At 40.7% G+C, this 20,546-nt stretch overlaps 1 protein-coding gene across 3 annotated transcripts in view; it reads left to right on the forward strand.

The window, feature by feature from the left end:
• Positions 1-20,546, forward strand: part of gfra1a (gdnf family receptor alpha 1a) — a 90,291-nt gene that overhangs the window by 62,357 nt on the left and 7,388 nt on the right. For all 3 annotated transcript variants that reach the window (XM_047603835.1, XM_047603837.1, XM_047603836.1), the window contains 5 exons: positions 579-757; positions 1,790-1,962; positions 6,553-6,662; positions 7,746-7,880; positions 15,428-15,603. In XM_047603835.1, coding sequence (XP_047459791.1) covers positions 579-757; positions 1,790-1,962; positions 6,553-6,662; positions 7,746-7,880; positions 15,428-15,603 — 773 coding nt within the window. The remainder of the gene's footprint in view (positions 1-578; positions 758-1,789; positions 1,963-6,552; positions 6,663-7,745; positions 7,881-15,427; positions 15,604-20,546) is intronic.

Below are 20,546 nucleotides of genomic sequence, written 5' to 3' on the forward strand. Positions count from 1 at the left end.
ACATTAGCTCGCTAAACAGTTTAAGCTGACGTCACCCATTTCTTCATGTAAACTATGCTAGTCATTGTGGAAGTGGGTTAATGTGAACAAAAAATGTGGTTCTGTTTGTTTTTGTTATCAGGCCATTTCAGAAGAACTTGTGGATATTTAGGCCAAAGGAAGACGTGATTATTCAGACCACAAAACCACCTATTTTTATTCTAATTTCAGCAACATCTTTTGGCATTTATGAAACTTCCTTGAGAGGAGCTTATAAGGGGAATTCTAGGTTAAACTGAAACTCAAAAAATATGACCTGTGAAACCCTACGAGTGTTTTTGGTGTCAAGACTTGTATTTTCTTTAAAAAAAAAAAAAAATATATATATATATATATATATATATATATATATATATATATATTTAATACTTACTAAACTTACTAAAGTTATCTTTGGCTTCCTCTTATTGTTTTTTTGATGAAACTCTGAATAGGACTCCATTAGCATCCCAATCTGCACCATCTCTTTGCACCATCTCCCCTCTATATTCTTTTGTTCTTATCCCCCTTTTCCGTTCCTCTTCTCTCTGTGTGTACAGGTGAGCCTGCAGTGGCAAGAGAGAACAACTGTTTGAATGCAGCCAAAGCCTGCAACCTGAACGACACGTGTAAGAAATACCGCTCGGCCTACATCAACCCCTGCACCACCCGTGTCTCCACGGCTGAAGTCTGCAACAAGAGGAAGTGCCACAAGGCCCTGCGGCAGTTCTTTGACAAGGCGAGCCATTGCTGACACAAGCTTATTAAAAAAAAAAAAACACACACATAGCACACACACACACCACACACACTGGAGGTTTTCCAAACAACTGCTATCTGATAAAAGCTGTGTGTCCAGCACAACGGACCTGCCTCCAAAAGGAAGAATGATTTTGAAGTGGATAAGTTGGAGTGGTTGTCAGAATTGCAGCGTCATGATAAATAATCATTTTTTTTGTTCACGGTTTGCTTTTCCATCGCCTGGCTTTGACATTGATTCAGTCATCAGACACAAAAGATGTTTTTGCTGTCTGTTCCATATTGTAAAGAATGATGTGAACCATTGTAATTACAACCCAGTCTCTACAGTGTCCCTTTGGAATAACATTGCCGGCACTGCCTCAGCTAAGCAACGCTATGAATAAATAGAAAAAATACAAAGAACGCATGACATTGTTAATCTTAGTGTGATGCATAATTTAGTTTTTTTTTTTTTTTTTGAAGGGCCTTAAACTTTAAGTTTTCTTTGTGCAGGAGATAAAACTGTCATTATATTCTTCTATTCATTTGTTACGGCCCTGCTACCGTCTACATTGTTATACAGCTATTATGTAAGGAATTATTGATTCTGTTGTTAGATTCAAGCAACATAGCAGACAAGAGATACATTTTTGCTATTTTAGTGTTATGCCCCATTGCTTTATTTTCTCTTATTTGTTTTACCTGATTATAAGTGTTAAATCAGTAAATTAACAGAACTTTCATTGAACTTCCTTAACCCTCCAGCCCACAGTTAATGAGCTGCAGCGAGGTGAGTTTGTCCGGGATAATATAGAAGAAAGGGTGTTAAGCATGAGCAGCAATAGCCACTATCAACAACAAGAAATAATAGCTGCATCATACCTCATCAACTAAAAATCCACAGATGTTTCTGAAAGCTCGGAAAGTACAGCGTGTGGCCCAAGCACAATTCCAAAATAGGACATGAGGGTCTTGAAGATGACTTAACTGCACCTGTTAATGCTGTGCTGTGATTTCTTGTTCTGCTTAGGTTCCTCCAAAGCACAGCTATGGCATGCTGTTCTGCTCATGCCCGCTCAGTGACCAGACGGCGTGCTCGGAACGAAGGCGTCAGACCATCGTCCCCGTCTGTTCCTACGAAGAGAAGCAGAAACCCAATTGTCTGGAACTGCAGGCCACCTGCAAGACCAACTACATCTGCAGGTCAGAAACATTTATATACTTTATTAGACTTCCAATAGCAAAGAGATTGTAAAAGAAAATTGGTGCTGAATGAACAGAACTTTCTGGATCTGTAAGTCCACATTAACTGGGAGCGACGGTCATGATGGAAAACATGCCCATATTTACATTGACTTTCATCAGGGAACTTAAAATGTTTTTTATTATATCAAATTAGCTGCTAGCCAGTAAATTGTTGATGTGTTCTTACTACCAGTGTCAAAAGCTGCAACTCGGTCGGGGTTGCTAGTGTCTTTGTTGCCAAATCAACGTTGGGGTTAGCTTGGTGACATCATTGTCAGGGTCTGTAGTCTGGAGCTGGCATTGAGTGTTACATAACACGGCAACAAATGAAACAAACACAGAGGAGCAACAAAAAAAGTTGATTTTAGCGTCGAACAAGATGCGTGTCCGGTGTCTGACGTCAGTCGCTTCACATTGCCAGCTTTCACTGAAGAGGCCTTGTGACTCTCTCACTGCTGAACAGGAAAGTAATTTGAACAGAATTTACTGACACTTTTTAGAGCAGAATACATATAGAGCTTAACCCTTGAGCGTTAAAGGTTGTATTTTTCTTAATTACCGTAACACACAATGGTATGTTACTGACAAAAACACTGGGAAGTTATGCTTTTGTCTGGAAGACTTCCGTGACATCTCAAGGGTATATCTAACTTTGTTTTTACCAACAACTTTCTCCAAACAACTGTGTCTTCCTGGGTCTCCCCGGTCTTGGGTCGTCCCCCAACCTGTTGCCAACAGCAGCATCATTACTGCAATGGCAGCTTTCTTTTCCAGAAAGTACAACTTTTCAGTGTGCAGCTACACTTTGAATTTTGTCCATTGCTGAGTTACGGTAATTCAAGCCTCCACAAGCCCTTTAAAAAAAATAAATAAATAAAAAATCTGTCGGGGGATGTTTAGATCTTAAAGGGTTAAAATAACTACTTTTATTTGGACCTCAGCTCACAGATCCATCCTTGCATGACTGCAGTTCCGCACTGTTTAGTGCAAAGATGGACATATAGGAACTTTCAGAAAAATGTCAACAGAGATATATCATCGGTTGACGTGCTGTGCCTCATTTGAGATTTGTAGCATGGTTCAGTGTGCCGTGTTCTGTTCAAAATTACCTGTAGCCTGTTGATTAAATGTTACATATTTGCCACAATCAAAACCACACAAGTTCCTGGCAGACGACTGGCAGAATACCTGTACTATGTAATATTGTGCTGATGTTGTCCTTGTGAGAAGATGGTTTCCAAAAGTACATCTGCTGGCAAATCTTTCCAAAAACAGTCGACACTGCAGTGTACAACTTGATTTAAAACTATGTGTTTCAATCAGTTTTTGGAAGATGATGTGCTCTGATCTTTGCTTTGCTCTAATTGCAACATACACAACTCTTATCATTGTATAGTAGTCAGTGTAGTCACCAGCAGCTACTTACTCACCTCAGTTCTCAGAATCCCATTCACACACACACACACAGTGCAGGAACGCTGTAGGGCTTCAGCATAAAGAGTTGGAAAAGAGTCATTTTAGTGACAGACATCCAACTCTACCCTCACCAGCGCATTTGTGTGTGTGCACGTGTGTATGTGTGTATTCAGTCAGTCTCTAGGGGCTACAGCCAGCAGTCTTGTGGGTCTCTGGGATTAAATGGAAGCATTAGGCATCATAAATGAGCTCCATTTGGACTGTGGCCTCAGGTCCCCCTCCCTCTCGCCTCACCCTCTGTCTCTGCTCAACAGTGAGCAGCATGACAGCAGTGAATTCATAGCACAAGTTTCTGTCCCAGCCTACCATACCACGAGCTCCCTCCATCTTTGTCTTTTCTTTCTTTTTTTCTTTTCGCAGCACTCTATCCACCACACATACGCTCAGAGCTGAACTACAGGTCTCACTGCAGTGAGACTTCTTCCCAGTCCATTTGTCAGTTAGCGCAGGCAGATTAATGTCATGCATTTCCACATGTTCCCCCACCATATGTCAGGTGCAGTATGCTGCCAGTTGTCAACAACTGTCACTGTGCACTGCTCTGCCTCGCGCCAGACTGCTGTGATTAGACGGAACACACTGGGAGTGCCTACATGTGACAGTGTAGCTGGGATATACATATTTCTGACACAAAGAATCTCTTTGAGTTTTTTTCACGTTAGACCGAGAGAAAAAAAATGCATTTGATAAGTTTGTTGAATGTAAAATTTATTTGGTTTTGGTGAGAAAATCTAACTATGAAGTAGTTTTGTGAAAAACTCCCTCAGATATTTTTATGTAGATTTGTCTTTATGTTTTTTCCTGTTTTCTTATTGTTTTGGAATACTATAATTGCACTATTAGGCTTTGCCTTTCAAAGAACAATTAAGTCATAATTAGACAATGGCCAATAGTGATGGTTTATGTGTGAGGATGTAGTGATCTGTTATCCTGTAGTGTTTTAGGATGGGAGAAAACAAATAGGATAAGAGGAGCTTAAGTTTAGCATAGTAAGTGCTATAAAATATATATAACACGTGCATAATAAAAGAAGTACTTAATAAGAACACAGGTTCTCACAAACAGGTCATGATAAAATTTGTTAAAAGGGGCTAGAAAGACACAATATGTTTGCTCGTAAAGATTGGGGTCCGCCTGGGATAAAGGAGTGTTAGGGCATATTGGGGTTACGGTTATGATTAGGGATAACTAAGCAGGGTTGGGGTTAATAGTTCTGGTAGAAGTAGATAGCACTTGCCTACTGACAGGATATGGAGTCAGGGAGAATGAAAGCCATTCTATAATCCAAGTGCTTATCTAGCATTAGTAACTTTATTTGACTAAGTGCTACGAAAGTTATGTAACAAGTGCTCAGTAAAAGAAGTGCTTAATAAGAACACAGGCGCTAACAAATGGGTCATGATACAATTTGTTAACAGGGGTTAGAAAGACACAACATATTTGCTTGTAAAGATTGTTCCACTAGGGATAAAGGAGTGTTAGGGCAAATTATGGTTAGGGTTTATGGTTAGGGCTAACTAAGCAGGGTTGGGGTTAGGGTTGAGATTTCGACATTCTGGTAGAACTAGATAGCCCTGGCCTACTGACACAATATGGGGTCAGGGAGAATGAAAGCCATTCTTTAATCCAAGTGCTTATCCAGTGTTAGTAACTTTATTATACTAAGCGCTATGAAACATATATAGGGTTGTAGACTAGCTGTCATCTACAAAAGAAATGTCGGCGAAAACGTCAGGATATCAGTGTCACACCACAACTAACACACACTCACACACATTAACCCTAGACCTACAGGTTTAGGTTTAGGGTTGGGGTTGGGGTTAGGTTAGGTTTTATAAGATTATCTCAATGTTACACCCCGGACAGACCTTTGACTGCTACGGTTTGCAAAATGTATGCACTGGCCGATGCATGTCACTTCAAGTCCTTCAGCCATGTACAGATCCGGAAAAAAGAATAGAAAAAAAAGGGGGATTTTACACATCCTAAAAGTACCAACCAGACGAGATCCTAAGAGTTAAGAATACGTTAAACCATCTAAACTCTATCTCAGGAGAAATTATATGTGAATTAATCTAAACTAACCTATATTATGGCCCTATTTTAAATTTTGAATCATAAGCTGAGCTAAACTACCACGAGTTGTGAGTTGGGTTTAGCATTGGGGTTAGGGTTAGGGTTGCAGACCAACTTTCTTCTACAAAAGAAATGTAGGCGAAAACTTCAGGATATGAGTGTCCTACCACAACTGTTTGATTTGATAAGCAGGGTTAGGGTGAGAGGCAGGGTATACCCGGCAGTCTATCACAGGACTGATGACTGATGACCACAAATAGAATATTGATCAATAGAAAAATAAATACATTTTATTCATTTTGATTAAAGACCCAAAGCAAATATGCCAAATCCTTTCGGAGTCTGTCCTGGAACATCCACTGGCTTTCACAGACAGATTCTCTGGTTTAACTTTGAACAGTTTGTCTGCAGAATAACCAACATCCCGAGTTTGCTCTCACTCTCAAATGCATGATTTAGCCATTTAGACTGAACATGTTTTGCTCACTGCAAACCTACTGTACCTCCCACAGTGCTAGAAAACATCTCAACAATAGCCTTTGTGAAGAACTGAATTATTTTGAGTCCACAAGTGACATTGAACACTTTTCCTTCATGTCAGAGAGCCTCTACATCACAATTAATCTAGTCTCAAACGGGCAATGTCTTGGGAATCCAAAGTCCATTTCAATTTCACATGCTGCTGCACCTGTGCCAAAAGTGTAAACAAACATTTGTGAAGGCAGAAGGTAAATCCGAATGGACTCGGCGGAGAGTTGCCTTTAGCTTCGTTCATTTCAGGATATGAGGCAGCCGCAGCATACGTAGGAGGGTCATCTTACTCCGCTGAAGGCAGCCATTAGAAAGGCTAATTGAATTGAGAGGAATGACTTCCACCGCACACTAATTTGGTCCGGGCATTTGCCCGTGCATTCTCCGCCACGAGGGCCGTCTGAATCTGCCTTAGAAGGCCTATCAGAGGACCCTGAAGTATTATTGGTTCTGTGTGTGTTTCAGGTCACGACTCGCTGACTTCTTTGTTAACTGCCAGCCAGAGCCTCGCTCACTGTCAGGTTGTCTGAAGGAGAACTACGCAGACTGCCTCCTCTCATACTCGGGCCTGATGGGTGAGTTTACACGGACCACGTTTGGTCTGCTTGGTCTTGACATTTACTCCAGGTTGTCCGATTCATTCACTTTGACAGAACCTGCATCTTATTTTTACGACTTTGTTTCTTATGCAACCACAGTCTGTTACCTGGAAAGGAATAAAACTTTAAATGAAAGACTTGGTTGGAGGACTATCCAGTTGCAAATACAACCCATTATAAAATCCAAATGACTTGGGCTATGTTTGAAAAATAGATTTTGTGAATCAAATCACCCTAATTTGAAAAATTAGATTTTCGATTCATGAAAGCCTCAGATCGATCCTCTTATCAGAAACCCAGTGTGGTCTCGTGAAACATGACAGAAGCTCTGAGAGTACTGTGAAATATGTGAAACTAGGTAAAATATTGTGGAAATAGCACAAATCTCTGGAGCTATTGACAGTTTTGTTATTTCAAACAGTTTTCTTTACTAAAATTGTTTTGAAACTGAAACTGCTCCAAATGAATTGATATTGAGTTGAACTGACAACATCTTGTTACCAGCTCATATTGTGATATTTATTGCAGACATTAAAAGACTGTGCTCCTACACCTCCATCCTACATCTCACGCACTAATTGTTCTTGTGGGTGTGGATGACATAATACAAGCTCAATTCCTAGTGGAGCCTCTTGCAGTAACAGTTCAGAACCAGAACAAAACCTGTGTTTCACATTGTGTCCTCACTTTGAGGTGATCTGTCTTGCACTGATCCCCAAACTACTCACCAAAACACCAGACCACACATACACACACACTCTCCACCCCACAGCACCAGCTCATCCTGCCTGCTGCAAAACAAAAAAGGCCTGAGTGTTGAATCACAGCCAGCACCAGGGAACAATCCATAGGGGGGAGTGAGAAATCACTGACTAAGGCTGATTTGCTTTCCCTCGCAGAGAAAAAGCCTGTTCCTCTCTCCAGCTTCTCAGCATTCTTCCTCCTGCAGGAAACTCCACCGCAAGGCCAGGAGGACGATAGGGGTTTTCTTAAATTGGCGAGTAGTTTGTGGATCAGCCAACGGCGACCTTAATGAATCACTCTGTCCACCTGATGCAGGTACTGTGATGACTCCCAACTACCTGCGCCAGCCCAAAATCAGCGTGTCTCCCTACTGCGACTGCAGCAACAGCGGCAACAAGAAGGACGAGTGCGACAAGTTCACAGAGTTTTTCACGGACAACAACTGCCTGCGTAAGTTTCCCCTCTGCGCGCTCCCCTCTGTGTGACCAGCCCGTTGTGCTTTTCTCCTCTTTTTCCACCATTGCTTTGGTCTCTTCTTCTGAGCTCTGCTCTGTTACTGTTTATTTTCATCCACCCTGCTGTGCTGGTCTTCTTCCTGTTTTGCACTTTTATCCCCTCTTTTCTTTTCTTGTCTCTCCCTCTCCAAATATAACCCATAGCTATGCTTGCATTGTTATCTGATGCATTATAGAAAGTGTGTGTGTGTGTGTGTGTGTGTGTACTTGTGTGTGCGCAGAAAACTGCAGCAGAACTCCTGCTCCAGATCTTTGACAGAAAGCGGCTTTTTCATCCAACCCTCTTACACAATGAATTTAACTAACAACCCCTGCCCCCCTCCACACACTCGTTCTCCCTCTCTGTTACATATACAAACAACCCTAAATACAGCTGAGATAATTACGTCTCAGAGCCCTTCCTGCAAGGGCCAGAGTCGCTGCGCGTTTCTGTAATCAGAGCTGATTGTGCTCCTTCTGTTTTGATAGTATTCTCAGCGTGGGTCAGGTGCTGCCATACTCCACTTCATAGTTGGGCTGTAATGTGATTCTTCATTGATTCCTGTATGGAGGTCAGAAGTCCAGGTCAAACAGAGAGTATCTCACTCAAGGACGCCTGAGTGCATGAATATTTATAACCGCCTATGCACAGCAGGCAACTCAACTAAATGGTATCAGATTAAGAGCAAGAGATTCTTTAAATGAAAAGCCTTCAGATTTCAAAGAAGAGGCTTAGCATTACTTTCCCAAGATAAATTGCAATGCGTGCTAGTGATGGGTTCAAATACACAGCTAGGAGTTTTAGGTAAAACACCCAGAGCAAATCTCTTACTAAACCCTGTATCAGTTCTTTGCCATTGGCATTTTATTTTAATCCACACTTAATAGACACTCTGGTTGAAATCTCCCAGAGGCTGCAGACATTTTTTATGTGTAAATTCCATTAATAACTTGATTAAAGACCAAAATGAAACTTGGCTTTTGTCTAGGTTATGTTGCTCCTAACAGTTCCTGAAAAGGGGAAACTGCAAACTTCACTTTATAAAGTCTGCTTTGAGAGTCCGCCTCTAAACTGGGAACACAAAGTTTGACTGACTGAAGCTTGATTTGAAAGGAATTTGGATACATCAGGACGATTTGATACCTCATGGGGACGTCAACACAGTGTTTCACTTTCCCATTCATGGAAGAAGAGAATGTCTCATATTAGCCAGCACTGTATTCCTTTGCCAGCAGAAACAAGTTATGAACACAGCACTGATATACCAGTACCTTGATTTGACAAACTTTGACCCACATTATTAAAAATTTGAGAGCACATTATTATTCTTTTTACTTGGATGAGTGACAAAACGTCTTCAAGAATATATGAAAGTTCAGTTGCCCTTGTTGCCCTTGATTTTTTGGGATATTCCCAAATCAGCCACAACATTAAAACCACTGACAGGAGTAAATAACATTGTCATTCTTGTCTCAGTTCAGTGTTCTGCTGGGAAACTTTTGGACCTGGCATTCATTCATGTGGATGTTACTTAGGCATGTAGCACCCACCTAGACCAGACCAGACACCCCCAAACTAACAACATTCTGTTACCAGACATCAGAGTCACAACTTATTTGGGGGCACAAGGTGGAACACACAATATTGTGACTGTTTGGTGTATTTTCTTGGAAGTGTGTTTCTAGTCACAAGACAAATGTGCAACATCTTAGGTATTTTTTTTCTTCATGTGATTTCTGTGCAGTATTCGTTTTCTTAAGGGGAGTTGGTCTGGTGTCATTACTCTTGATATCCATGAATGTACACATGTATATTCAGCCTCCACCACTTAAGTGTTTTTCACCTTAAATCTACTTACTTTACTTCGGTTGGTTTCTCACCCAACTGTAGTTAGGTAGTTACCTAAGCTTGGTGCAGTGACTGTAAATATTGGCTGTAACCTTAATGTACTTCTTATATATTTTCGATTCTCTGTTTTTGGTCTCCACCTTCTCCTGTGGGAAATGTCTCTTTAGCTGCTCAGTGTTCCACATGTTCACCAGCTAGTTACTGATTGTTGGCCTGTTGTTGGGCACTGAGCTTGTTGTGTAGATGGGGTTTTGTGATCTCAATAGTTACCAGAAGCCAAAAAGTGTTGACAGCGAAGAGTAAATTTATCGATTGGACAGCTGAGGAATGAGCAGAAACTTGATGCTCTGTCAGGCTAAAAGTAAATGGTAAGATGGTAAGGGTAAAGTGTTGCATATGAGCAAGTGTTATTTAAAAGTTCCCATGAAACAGTTAGCTGACTGCTACTTGTTTCTGCTCTCCTGTGTGTTTATACCTAAAATCATGGAGCTAGGTCATCATAGTGTGACTATACAATAAGCTTTACAATGCAGTGGGAAGAAGGGTCATAAAACTCTGAGAAAACCTTTTATTACAATAGAAATTAGCATTTTGACACTTAATTTTTTTATTGTTTGGCCATTACAAACATCTAGAAAACAACCTTTTGTCATTGTTAGGCCAGATAATCATTTATAGTTGATGTATATTGCCAAACTAATACTACTAACTACTACTAACTAACTAAACTAACTAAAAAAACAGTTTATCAAATAGCTTTCGAGGGGATTTTAAGAGGACTTTCAGTTGTCTTTAGGCATAAATTGATCAGTGTGATGAATAAGTTCTTTGTTGAGTGGCAAACATTGACCCCTGTGTCTTGTTTCTCCATCAAGCTCTACATGCTGACTTGTTAATGATTCAGTTAGGTGTTTGATTGATCCAGCAATCAGGTACAAGACACCTGTGTCAAGCAATATCAATTGTTCAGTTTGTTCCCTAAATGCATGTGTGCCCTAGAAAATGGTGTGAAGGTAATGAGCTGTAGTCCCCTCGTGTCCCGCTGGTGGTTCGGCTGTACATGAGCAAAGTCAGCTTTCCGATTTCAGAGTGACAGTTAGCAGATGAGAAAAGACAGTCAAGACGCAGCCTCATTTTCACCATGTCTCCACTCTTTTTACTCTCTCAATTGTCTTCTCCTCCTCTATTATCTTTTTTCCCCCCTCCTCCCTCCTGTTGTTTTCTCTGCTCTGTTGTCTTTTTACCAGTCAGGGTTAATGAGGGTGGTCTGCTGTAGATAATAAGGCTGCTGCAGTCAGTGTGCGTCTGAGTCTGTCTGAGTGTGTTCACCGTTGTGTGTCTAAGTGTACGTGGGAGACCTGTAACGTACATGTCTTTCCTTCTGCATGTTGTCTTTGGGAGATTTGCACAATCAAAGTGGGGTTAAGTGGGTTAAAACAAGCGCTCCCTCTCGATCTGTAGGGAGTTGAGTCAAGTCCAAAGTGGGGGAATACGATTCTTCTGAGTTCTCATTATTAGCCTCTGTATTTTCTCTCCCTCTTCCTTCACAGCTCTCCTCCTTTCTCCCATTACAAGTCCTTCGTTTTTCTTGTTCTCCTGCCTCGTCTCGCTTCTTTCGGCCCGTTCCCAACTCTTTGTCTCCTGCTCCCTCCTTTCATGCCCTCCCTCTTTCTGCTCTCATTAAGCTTGCTCAGCAGTAACTGGAACTGACAACTCTGAAGATCCTGACACACGCCGGCTAAAGGGTCATGACTAGAGAGGAACTAGAATATAGGAATAAAGAAAAGAGAGATGACTTTCTTTTTTAGGTTGTGGGATAGATCTGTACTTTATTGCGGAGTTCACATGTCAGATGAACACATAGCAAATTTGAAATTATCAGAAAAAACACAAGTGCAAACTTTTTGGCTTAAGTACAAACTGTATGCTTTATCCTTATACAGCTTTAAGAATATCCTGTATTGATATTGGAAATGTATAGCAAATGCATTTTCCTGCATTCCTATCCGTTTTCTATCCTTACAGCTTATCAGAGTGACCCACCAGCAGCTTTGGAAGTCACTGATGCTTTAATGTATTCAAAGCCTTTCCATCCCCATTTCCTGAATATGAAAAGGTCGCACCATCCGGCATAATTCTAGTGTTACCACAAACCCTGTGCATGTAAAGTGAGATAAAGTGGTAATGTAGACATCTGTGAGAGACAAACTGCTAACACCAAACTCAGCTGCAGCAGTGGGAAGATGATGATATCATGTTTGTTCAAGTGCACTGTGCTGTTTGCATCGATGAAGGGTAAATGGATGTTTGCTGTAGTGTTTTAGAAATGTGCACAGTCTGACCTTGGAACCGAAAGTGTCGGCTTGGACGTTTACTCATAAAGTTTGTGTGGTCCCCCTTTTTAAACATGGAAAAGACTTGTTAGGTGCTGTATCTGAATTTGGTAGTTAATGCTTGGATAAACTGCAGGTTTAACGTTAACATCACATGTAACCATATGTACAGAAGTACAAATTTGTGTGACGATCATTGTATGTTGGTGTGATTTGGAAATATACACAGAGTATCCATGCATATCTAGCTCAGTGTTTGTTCAGGCATCGGAGGCCGTGAAAGGTTTTTGTGTATCTCATGTAAACAACAGCAGAGCCGCAGTTCACTCTGCTCTAAATCTGTTGAGGAAAGTCATGGCCTCTGTGTCTTTGAATTTATTATACAAATACACTCAAGGATTAAAGCCGTGACCTTAAAGTTATACTTCAGGTTCTAATGTTTACAGAGGGAGGCAAACCTACTTTTAAATTCTTTAAATTAAGGACCCGTTCAGACCTTGCATTCAAGTTCATAATGACTCTGGCTTCACACGTTAAGTTATTGTTGAGTTAGGCCTGAACAAACTCAGATTAAACTTCCAACCCTGGAAGTTTCCATGCGCACCAGAATATTCGGTAATAGAGTTAAATAAAAACATCAATAACTGAGGAAATATGTAACTTAACCACATACCGCTCCTCATTCATCAACATGATCACATTAATAACTAACAGAATCACAGAGTACACATAATAATGCCAATCAATTCATACTCAGATTCATTTATTATTTAGTTAGTTAAGGACAGAATATTCTAAAAAGCCCTCATCATTATTGAACAGGCATCACTTGCGGTGCTTTTTCATTCACAGCCGTCTTTTAAGTGGTCGGATATCCCAGATCGGATCTTAATGCCAGGTCTGAACAGGCCCTAAGATTGCCCTCTATGCTCTAATAACTTCTGTGTTGATGACATTTTCAGCCATACTGAAACAGTTTGGTCTGGGTTCACGCTTTTAATAGTTTAGACAGAACTGAATAGGTGATGGACAGAAGAGTTACAGTTGCATCAAAATGGCATGAAATCATTTGAAATCCAGACTCCAGGCTAGCTAATCAGGTCAGCTTGGATGCTGGAAGTGTATTATATAAAAATAAATATGCCATATAGTTTCATTTTCAAGTGTGCATATTTCAGAGAGGTTTTTGTGGTGTTTTGGATTGATTTAAATCTCCAAACAAACTTGGAAGTGCTATTTGAATTGGTCGTTTAATAAGGAATAACAGATGCACAAACAGAAGTGTTGTAGAGACACCAGACAGAAACATACTCAAAATTGTAGTAACTACAAAACAGAAGTGACATCCTGCAATCCCAACTGTTTCATGCACAGTCACGGTGCTGTGTGCGTGGAACTTTAATTAGGCCTTAGGTGAGAAGACCAAAAAGACACAACACAACACTTACAATATGCTCATCAGCCTTCTGTTGTCTCGACACAAAACTACCAGTTACACAATCACATGCACCAGCACGTTAAAATTAAATATGCAGTTGACAATATCACAGTATGCTTTGATGTCTAAGTAAAGTTGCACATATCAGTGCAATATTGACAATATTGACAAAAATGACTTATTTTCTGCTCAATAATGTATCTCAGAAAGGAAAGCAAGCACAGTTCAGTAGCTATGTACACTGTGTGCCCCAGCACATTTTAAACAACCTGACTGAATAAATACAACCTGGTATTACTATTTTTTTGTCATCATCAGATCTGATTATTTTTAGTGCTAAATTCTGCATTCAGTTGTCCTTATTTTTGAGGTCAATTTAGCAAAGCAGATAAATCACCCAACTTTACTTGGTTCTAGATTGATAGTCATGTTTATTAAATGTGTTTATTAAATGAGCTAACTCTGAGTTCTTTCTAGGTCAGGATGGGTTTAGTCAGAAACAGTTCCACAACAGTTCCACTGAGTAATTCTGACCTGCTGAGAACACTGAACACATGAAAAAATACTGTATGTAGAACTAGGTCAGCAGGAATTATGGAACACTATCATGCAACCATAGATAACACCATATGGGCAGGTCCTTCACTGGAGTATGTTGCCTATCAATCACCCATCACTGTTTTCAGCATCTGGAGGTTGCTAGTGGGTCTGCAGGTACTCAGTGACCACACAATGCAAGGACAGAATCCAGGCAACTGGTTAAATTCTACTGGACTTATTTAGGACATCACAATGACAACAGCAGCTGTAGCTCAGTAGGAAGATCTGTGTTTTTTTTTGTTTGTTTTTTTCTAGTTTTTTCTTTTCAGTTTTTTGGTAGAGTTGGTTGCCCACAAACCAGAAGGTAGGCAGGACGATCCACTGTAGATAACAACAACACTTTTGGGCCAGCTAGACTGTGTGGCTCAGGGCGCAGAGTGAGTTGTCCAGTAGGTAGAGAGGCTTGTTCACATACCAGGGGTTCAGCAACTTTAGGGGCGGCAGTGTCTCAGTGGGTAGGTAGGCAGAAAGCTCAGTAGACAGAGTGGGTAGCATTGTTGGTAGGATCCATAGATAGATTAGATGGTCAGTGAGCAAGGAAAAGTTAGTATTTTGACCCTCTGTGGATCCTATGCTCAAATAAAGTGATTTCAGTACCAACTGGCAGAAAATCCCTATTTGAATACCCAGGAATTACTGAAAACTACCCCTTGATCCTCCCGTCATGACCTTGGTTTTCAGTTGCCAAAGACAACTGAAAACCAATGACCTGATCCAGCAACATGTATAATGCTGAACATCATATACATACAGTAACCGCTTGTCTTTGCACATGTACACATGAATATTTCATCAGGGTCAAAGAGCTGTTATGCAGATGAGCTTTTCCTTCCCTTACTACAGTATCAGGGTCATAATTCAGTATTAGATGAAGAAATATCATTACGTTCAAACAGCAGCTCTGTAAAGCTCAGCTTTCTTCTGATGTGTCTGTGCATTTTACATCAAAGCCATAGAAACCTATTAATAGGGCCGCTAATGGACTCCAGCAGTAAATAGCCACATCAGCACTCAGGTTTTTGATGGTGTGGTCAATTTATAATGGAGGGAAGCGATAACAAAACCTAAGTACCTTCTAACGCTTCTTTAATTGTGGTTTAGACTGGTGCAATATAGACTTTTATTTTAACATGGGGACTAACAAACATGTGATTCACTGAAGACCCAGTTTAGGGCTAAACTGTCCTGTATGATAACCTATATTATTTGGAACACCAAACTTGCTCATTTTTAAAAATGGTATAGTAGGTGATCTTTTTTTTTTTCTTGTCTTGCCTGTGTAGGTAACGCCATCCAGGCCTTTGGCAATGGGACAGACGTCGGAGTGTGGCAGCCAATGTCCCCCGTCCAGACCACCACCTCCACCACAACCCCCTACCAAAGAAACCGCAACCCCAACACCATTGACAACCACATCAACACTGACCCTGGCATCTATCACTTCTGTGGCAGCCTACAGGTGAGACTCACAGTATTAAGCAGACCACTGCATTTGAAGGCTCAACTGGAACAAATCTAATCTGAGAACCTGAAAAAAAATATTCCTTTAGAAAGTTTTTGCTGACTGCTTAAGTTTCAAAGTTACGGATGCTTTTTTTTGTGACCCACTGATCTTTCTATCTGCTTTTCAAATATCTACAATATCTGTTCACCGGCTGATGAGGTATACCTCACTGCCTCTGGCTCTGGCTTGCTTTCAATCTCTTTTCACTTTCAAACAGCCCTCATTTGTTTATTTCCACAATACCAACTATTTAAAGTTGGAGCAGTGACTCAGATACAACAAATACAGGGAGCATATTGTCAAATGCACTGAGAATTAACACTAAACTCTGCAGTACCTTTTTTTAACTTGGGTTATTTAGTTCTCCTGCCGCATGACTGCGTTGTCGGGCTTAAAAGTGGTACTCTGGAGCCAGACATTTGCAGAGACCAAAGCAGAGTGTGAGTATTCGGATTAAATTCGATTCGATTACAGTGTCTCCAGTGGGATAATAACAGCAGAAAAGTTTAATTAGAAAGTATTAAAATATTCTATGAAACAGTTCCAAATAAAGTCTATTAATATGTGTTCCACAATGTCTCATCTAGCTGCAAAAGTGTTAGTGCATTTACTGGTGCATTTAACCAAACTCAGTCAGAATCAGAACTTGTATCTGGTAACACTGCATTTGGATCATCCTCCAACCAGTCAGTCATTTGGTCGTAAACAAATTCATGGTGTATATGACTACATCTTCTGTCCACCACCATGTAACGCCCGCTCAAATGATTTGATTCATTGGCCCAGATTTGATTGAGTTCCAGATCAGTCTGACAGCACTAAAAGTTGTGGACAGCGGCGTTTTTGTGCTACAAGGATAATTAGCACATTTAATAAAATACAACCTTGCCCCCTTCTTTTGCAGTGTCAGATCACTAAAATGTTTTCTAAGATGATGCTTTTATCCAGCACCTCTTTCTCTTATTTATTCTGAACTGATCTGGTGTGTGTGTCGCTCATTCCCTGACACACTCGTGTGTATGTGACCGTGTGTGTGCCTGTAAATGCCTGCTGTGTCTGATAAGGCCTTGAAACTGTATCTCTCAGTTGGTGGAGCTCCTCCTGCTCGACAGGAGCCTCAGTTATCAGGCTGATGAAACAGAGGGATCACTTGCAGCAATCCTGAACACCTGTGACGGGCTCCTCCTGGGTCAGGGAGGAGGTGAGGATGATGCTGCCATTACCAGCAGAGCGATGGCAGGGCCTCAGAGGCGGATGTCTCACATGTAATAACACTGCGTTTGCTCTTGTTGTTGTTCGGAGACGCTTCCAGAAAATCCATGTTAAATATTTCCTTCCATCAGTCTTCCCTGATGGTGCTCCATAGTTTTTTTTAGATAGATAGATTACTTTATTCATCCCCGAAGGGAAATTAGGTATGACTGTTTTAGTTTGACTTTAAAAAGCTCCCCTCTGCAAATACTAAAAGAATAAATGTGAAGTTTGTTTGTGATTTAACTGGACAGAATAACATGCAATTTGTGACGACCCAAATTTAAAAGGAGAATGTACTAAGGTTTGTAGCATTCATAGGCAGCAACGTGAACAAATTATTCACATATTATAACCTAATAAAATTCTGATGGCTAATCGGTCCTCCCCCCTCCCTGTTGATGTCTCCTTAGGAATCGCCGAGCCCAGTATTTACGTGGTCTACTTTTAAGAAGTATGATTATGATGTCATTCAGGAAATGGCAAAGGCTGGACCTGAGCCATTGCATTGAGGACTGTAGGCTTCCCAGTTGAGCTTATATCTTCTAGCCTGGTGTAGTGTTAACACGCTACTGGGATTTCATTATGAGAATGTTTAACAGATACACAAAAAAAATATACCACGGTGCTCAGATGACTTCCATGACTACATAGCTGTTACTCTATCACTGCATAAAGCCCAACCAGTTCCCTGACTTCCAGGCTAAGGGGTCAAAATAATTTTAGTACAATGGGCATCTGACTGAATGATGAGCCCCTTAAATTGAGACCACTGAATGTGTTTTTAACTTCACATCCTGACTGTTTCCTGAAAAAACAAGAAACAGCGCTGCCCCACAAACAAGCAGGGTGTGTGCTTGCAGACATACTGGATATGCAGGCTTGCAGTCCTGCAAGTCTAGTACACACAGATAGATGCAACTACACACCCAGCACACAAGTGCACTCGCTCACTGACACGCACTCACATACACAGTGTGTACAGATAATGAGCATGGGTGGTGTACTGGTGTGTGTGCTGTTGGCACTACTCTGATAGTATGTCAAATACAAGTTAATGAGAGAGTTGTTGTGTTTAACCACTGTTCTCGAGTGTGTCAGTAGATACTCTAGGAGTGTACTTGTGTGCGTGTATGTGCGTGTATGTAAGCATCAAGGATGAATGTTCTGTTGTAACGACACACTCGGGGGAGAGGGCTGTCAAAAGACTCACCCCACTCTCCCCATTGATCTATCTGTGTTTCACACGCATGCAGAATAATGGCGGTTAAACAGCGAGTCTGGAACTCTCCACTTGCACTCGATGGGAGTCCAGTAAAATTTCGAGGGGTGCTTACTTACCCTAGCTGGGAAGAAAAGAGAAGCAGGCTCGTCCATTTTGTCAGGGTTGACTAAAGTTTTTTTGACCAACTGAATTAGAAGAGATCCTGCTTTCTATTTGGTCTTCGATTCCTATCCTCAAGAGTTTTATTTTCCATCTCTTTAATTTTTTTCCCTCCAATGTGTGCTTTTGTGGATGTGGGAGTGTGAAAAAAAAAAATAGAGGAAAGTTAAACCATTAGAATCACTGCGTTCCCTTCTCATCACAGCGAAGAGATAGCTGAGCATAGAGGCCACCGCAGATAAAACCAAGCAGACACACACACATTGGCACGCAGTTTCTAAACCGCAGGGCTCCATCAGGCTCTCTTATGAATGTAGCTGACTCCAAAGCAGGCCAAATGGACAAATGTGGAAATGCTCCACATGCTAATGTGACTTTTCAGAACAGGCAGGTATTAGGCAAATCTAAAACACATATACACAAGGCAAGAATATGCATTTGAATGTGTTTACATACAAATACTTAGAGCAGAAGCAGTGGTTTTCATGTAAATGTAATCACAAATGAAGTTCACAGTGGAAATTAAAGGGGTCATTTCGTCGGTATTACAAAAAAAGAGTTTGGACTGTCATCTGTGGACTGGACAATAAAAATACATTTAAAAAAATGTGTTATTCCAGGATGTGTATTCTAATCACTCTGGGTGACGACAGGCAACTGTTTAGATTGAAGGTACTATTTATCTGATCTGAAAAGTGGACCCAAAAATGACCATTAAATTTAATCAATGTAATTCCAAAATCACAGAGATGCACTTTATATGTAAACAGTATACAAAAGAAGAATAACTGTCAGTAAAAGAGGATAGTGAGAAAATAAATGTGGTTAAATATCTGTGCCTGTTAGTCTTTAACCAAGATGGGATATAAAGAAAACAGTCGACAGCATAAAAAGATAGCATTTCCAAAATGACTGCATCAAGACTAGACCTCTAAATTTCTCCTTCTAAATTGTTGAATTTGTTAGGTTTTAGGCATTATGGAGATTACGCTACAATAAAAATGCGCAGCGGCAGATGGAACCACACTACGGTCCACACCTGAAGATTCACATTCATATGATTTAAATTTCCAAATGGTGTCCTCATTCCGTGCCTTCAGGATTTCAGACTTCAGCAACGAGCTGTAAAAGTTTATAGTCACTCTCGGTGATGAGATGTGAAAATGTTTATGCATCCAAGGAGTGGCTCTAACCACAGGCTGAGGGGGCTGATCATGGATGTGAGCCCATGCCGATTGTGTTTAGTCATCGTGCTCTGTTCTTACGCTTTCCTGGACCGTTCTTGGCTTGCTCTCGTGTTTGGGTCTTTATGCAGAGGCCTGCAAATAACACCAGGATTTATAGACATCATTCCAACCAATCTTTGGTTTCCCTTTTTTCGGTTTAGCGTTGAAGCAAAGGTGTAATAACAGAATGTGCCTTCCCACTAGCTGCATTACTATGCCCGCTACATTCTGAACACCCCTATTTTTAGTCTGCATTCACTATACTGTATACCAGAGACATTTATTATTCTGTCACACCAACAGCCTCCACACACACACACACACACACACACACACACACACACACACACACACACACACACACACACACACACATATACATAAATACCCACATACCAAACTGGAGCTACATTCACTTACAGCATCCATCCTGAATACAGAGAATCTCTGTGCAGGTCATTAGCAAGCAAAAAAGAAAAAAAGCTATCGTTTCCTAGACTAAAAACTAATGCAGAAATTCTCAAACTGATAATCACCTATTTAACTCATCTAACACACAACAAAGACAACACAAGACGTTCAAATGCTGATTACAAGGCCTGCACTGCAAATCAGCACATCAACTCATGGTGCGTTTGCAATCAGCAAAAAGTGGTAGTCACTTCAAATCTGTTTAGAATTTTACCAAGGAGTCCAGAAGCAGAGGACATGATGAGGATCACTAATGTGATGCACTGAGAAAATGTCGTATGACATGTTTAATGTAAAGTGCGGAGGTCTCGAGTAGACTGATTTATATGGAAACGATTTCTATGGCACCTCATTAAAAAGTACTACAGCAATGTTCTGCAGACCTAAAGATGGTGTTCTGAGCTAAGAGTTGGCTGATGACCCCTCTTTCTTAAATTAGATGACCTGCTGTATTAATCACCTTTTGACATACTGTAAACATTATAGTACCCATAAATCCTAAACCCTCTCTTCCCTAGAGAAGCTTCTCTGATCTGATTGGTCTGCTTGAATGGCCTGAGCAGGCA

This window comes from Mugil cephalus, chromosome 13 (assembly GCF_022458985.1).
Source record: "Mugil cephalus isolate CIBA_MC_2020 chromosome 13, CIBA_Mcephalus_1.1, whole genome shotgun sequence".
Classification (NCBI taxonomy): domain Eukaryota; kingdom Metazoa; phylum Chordata; class Actinopteri; order Mugiliformes; family Mugilidae; genus Mugil; species Mugil cephalus.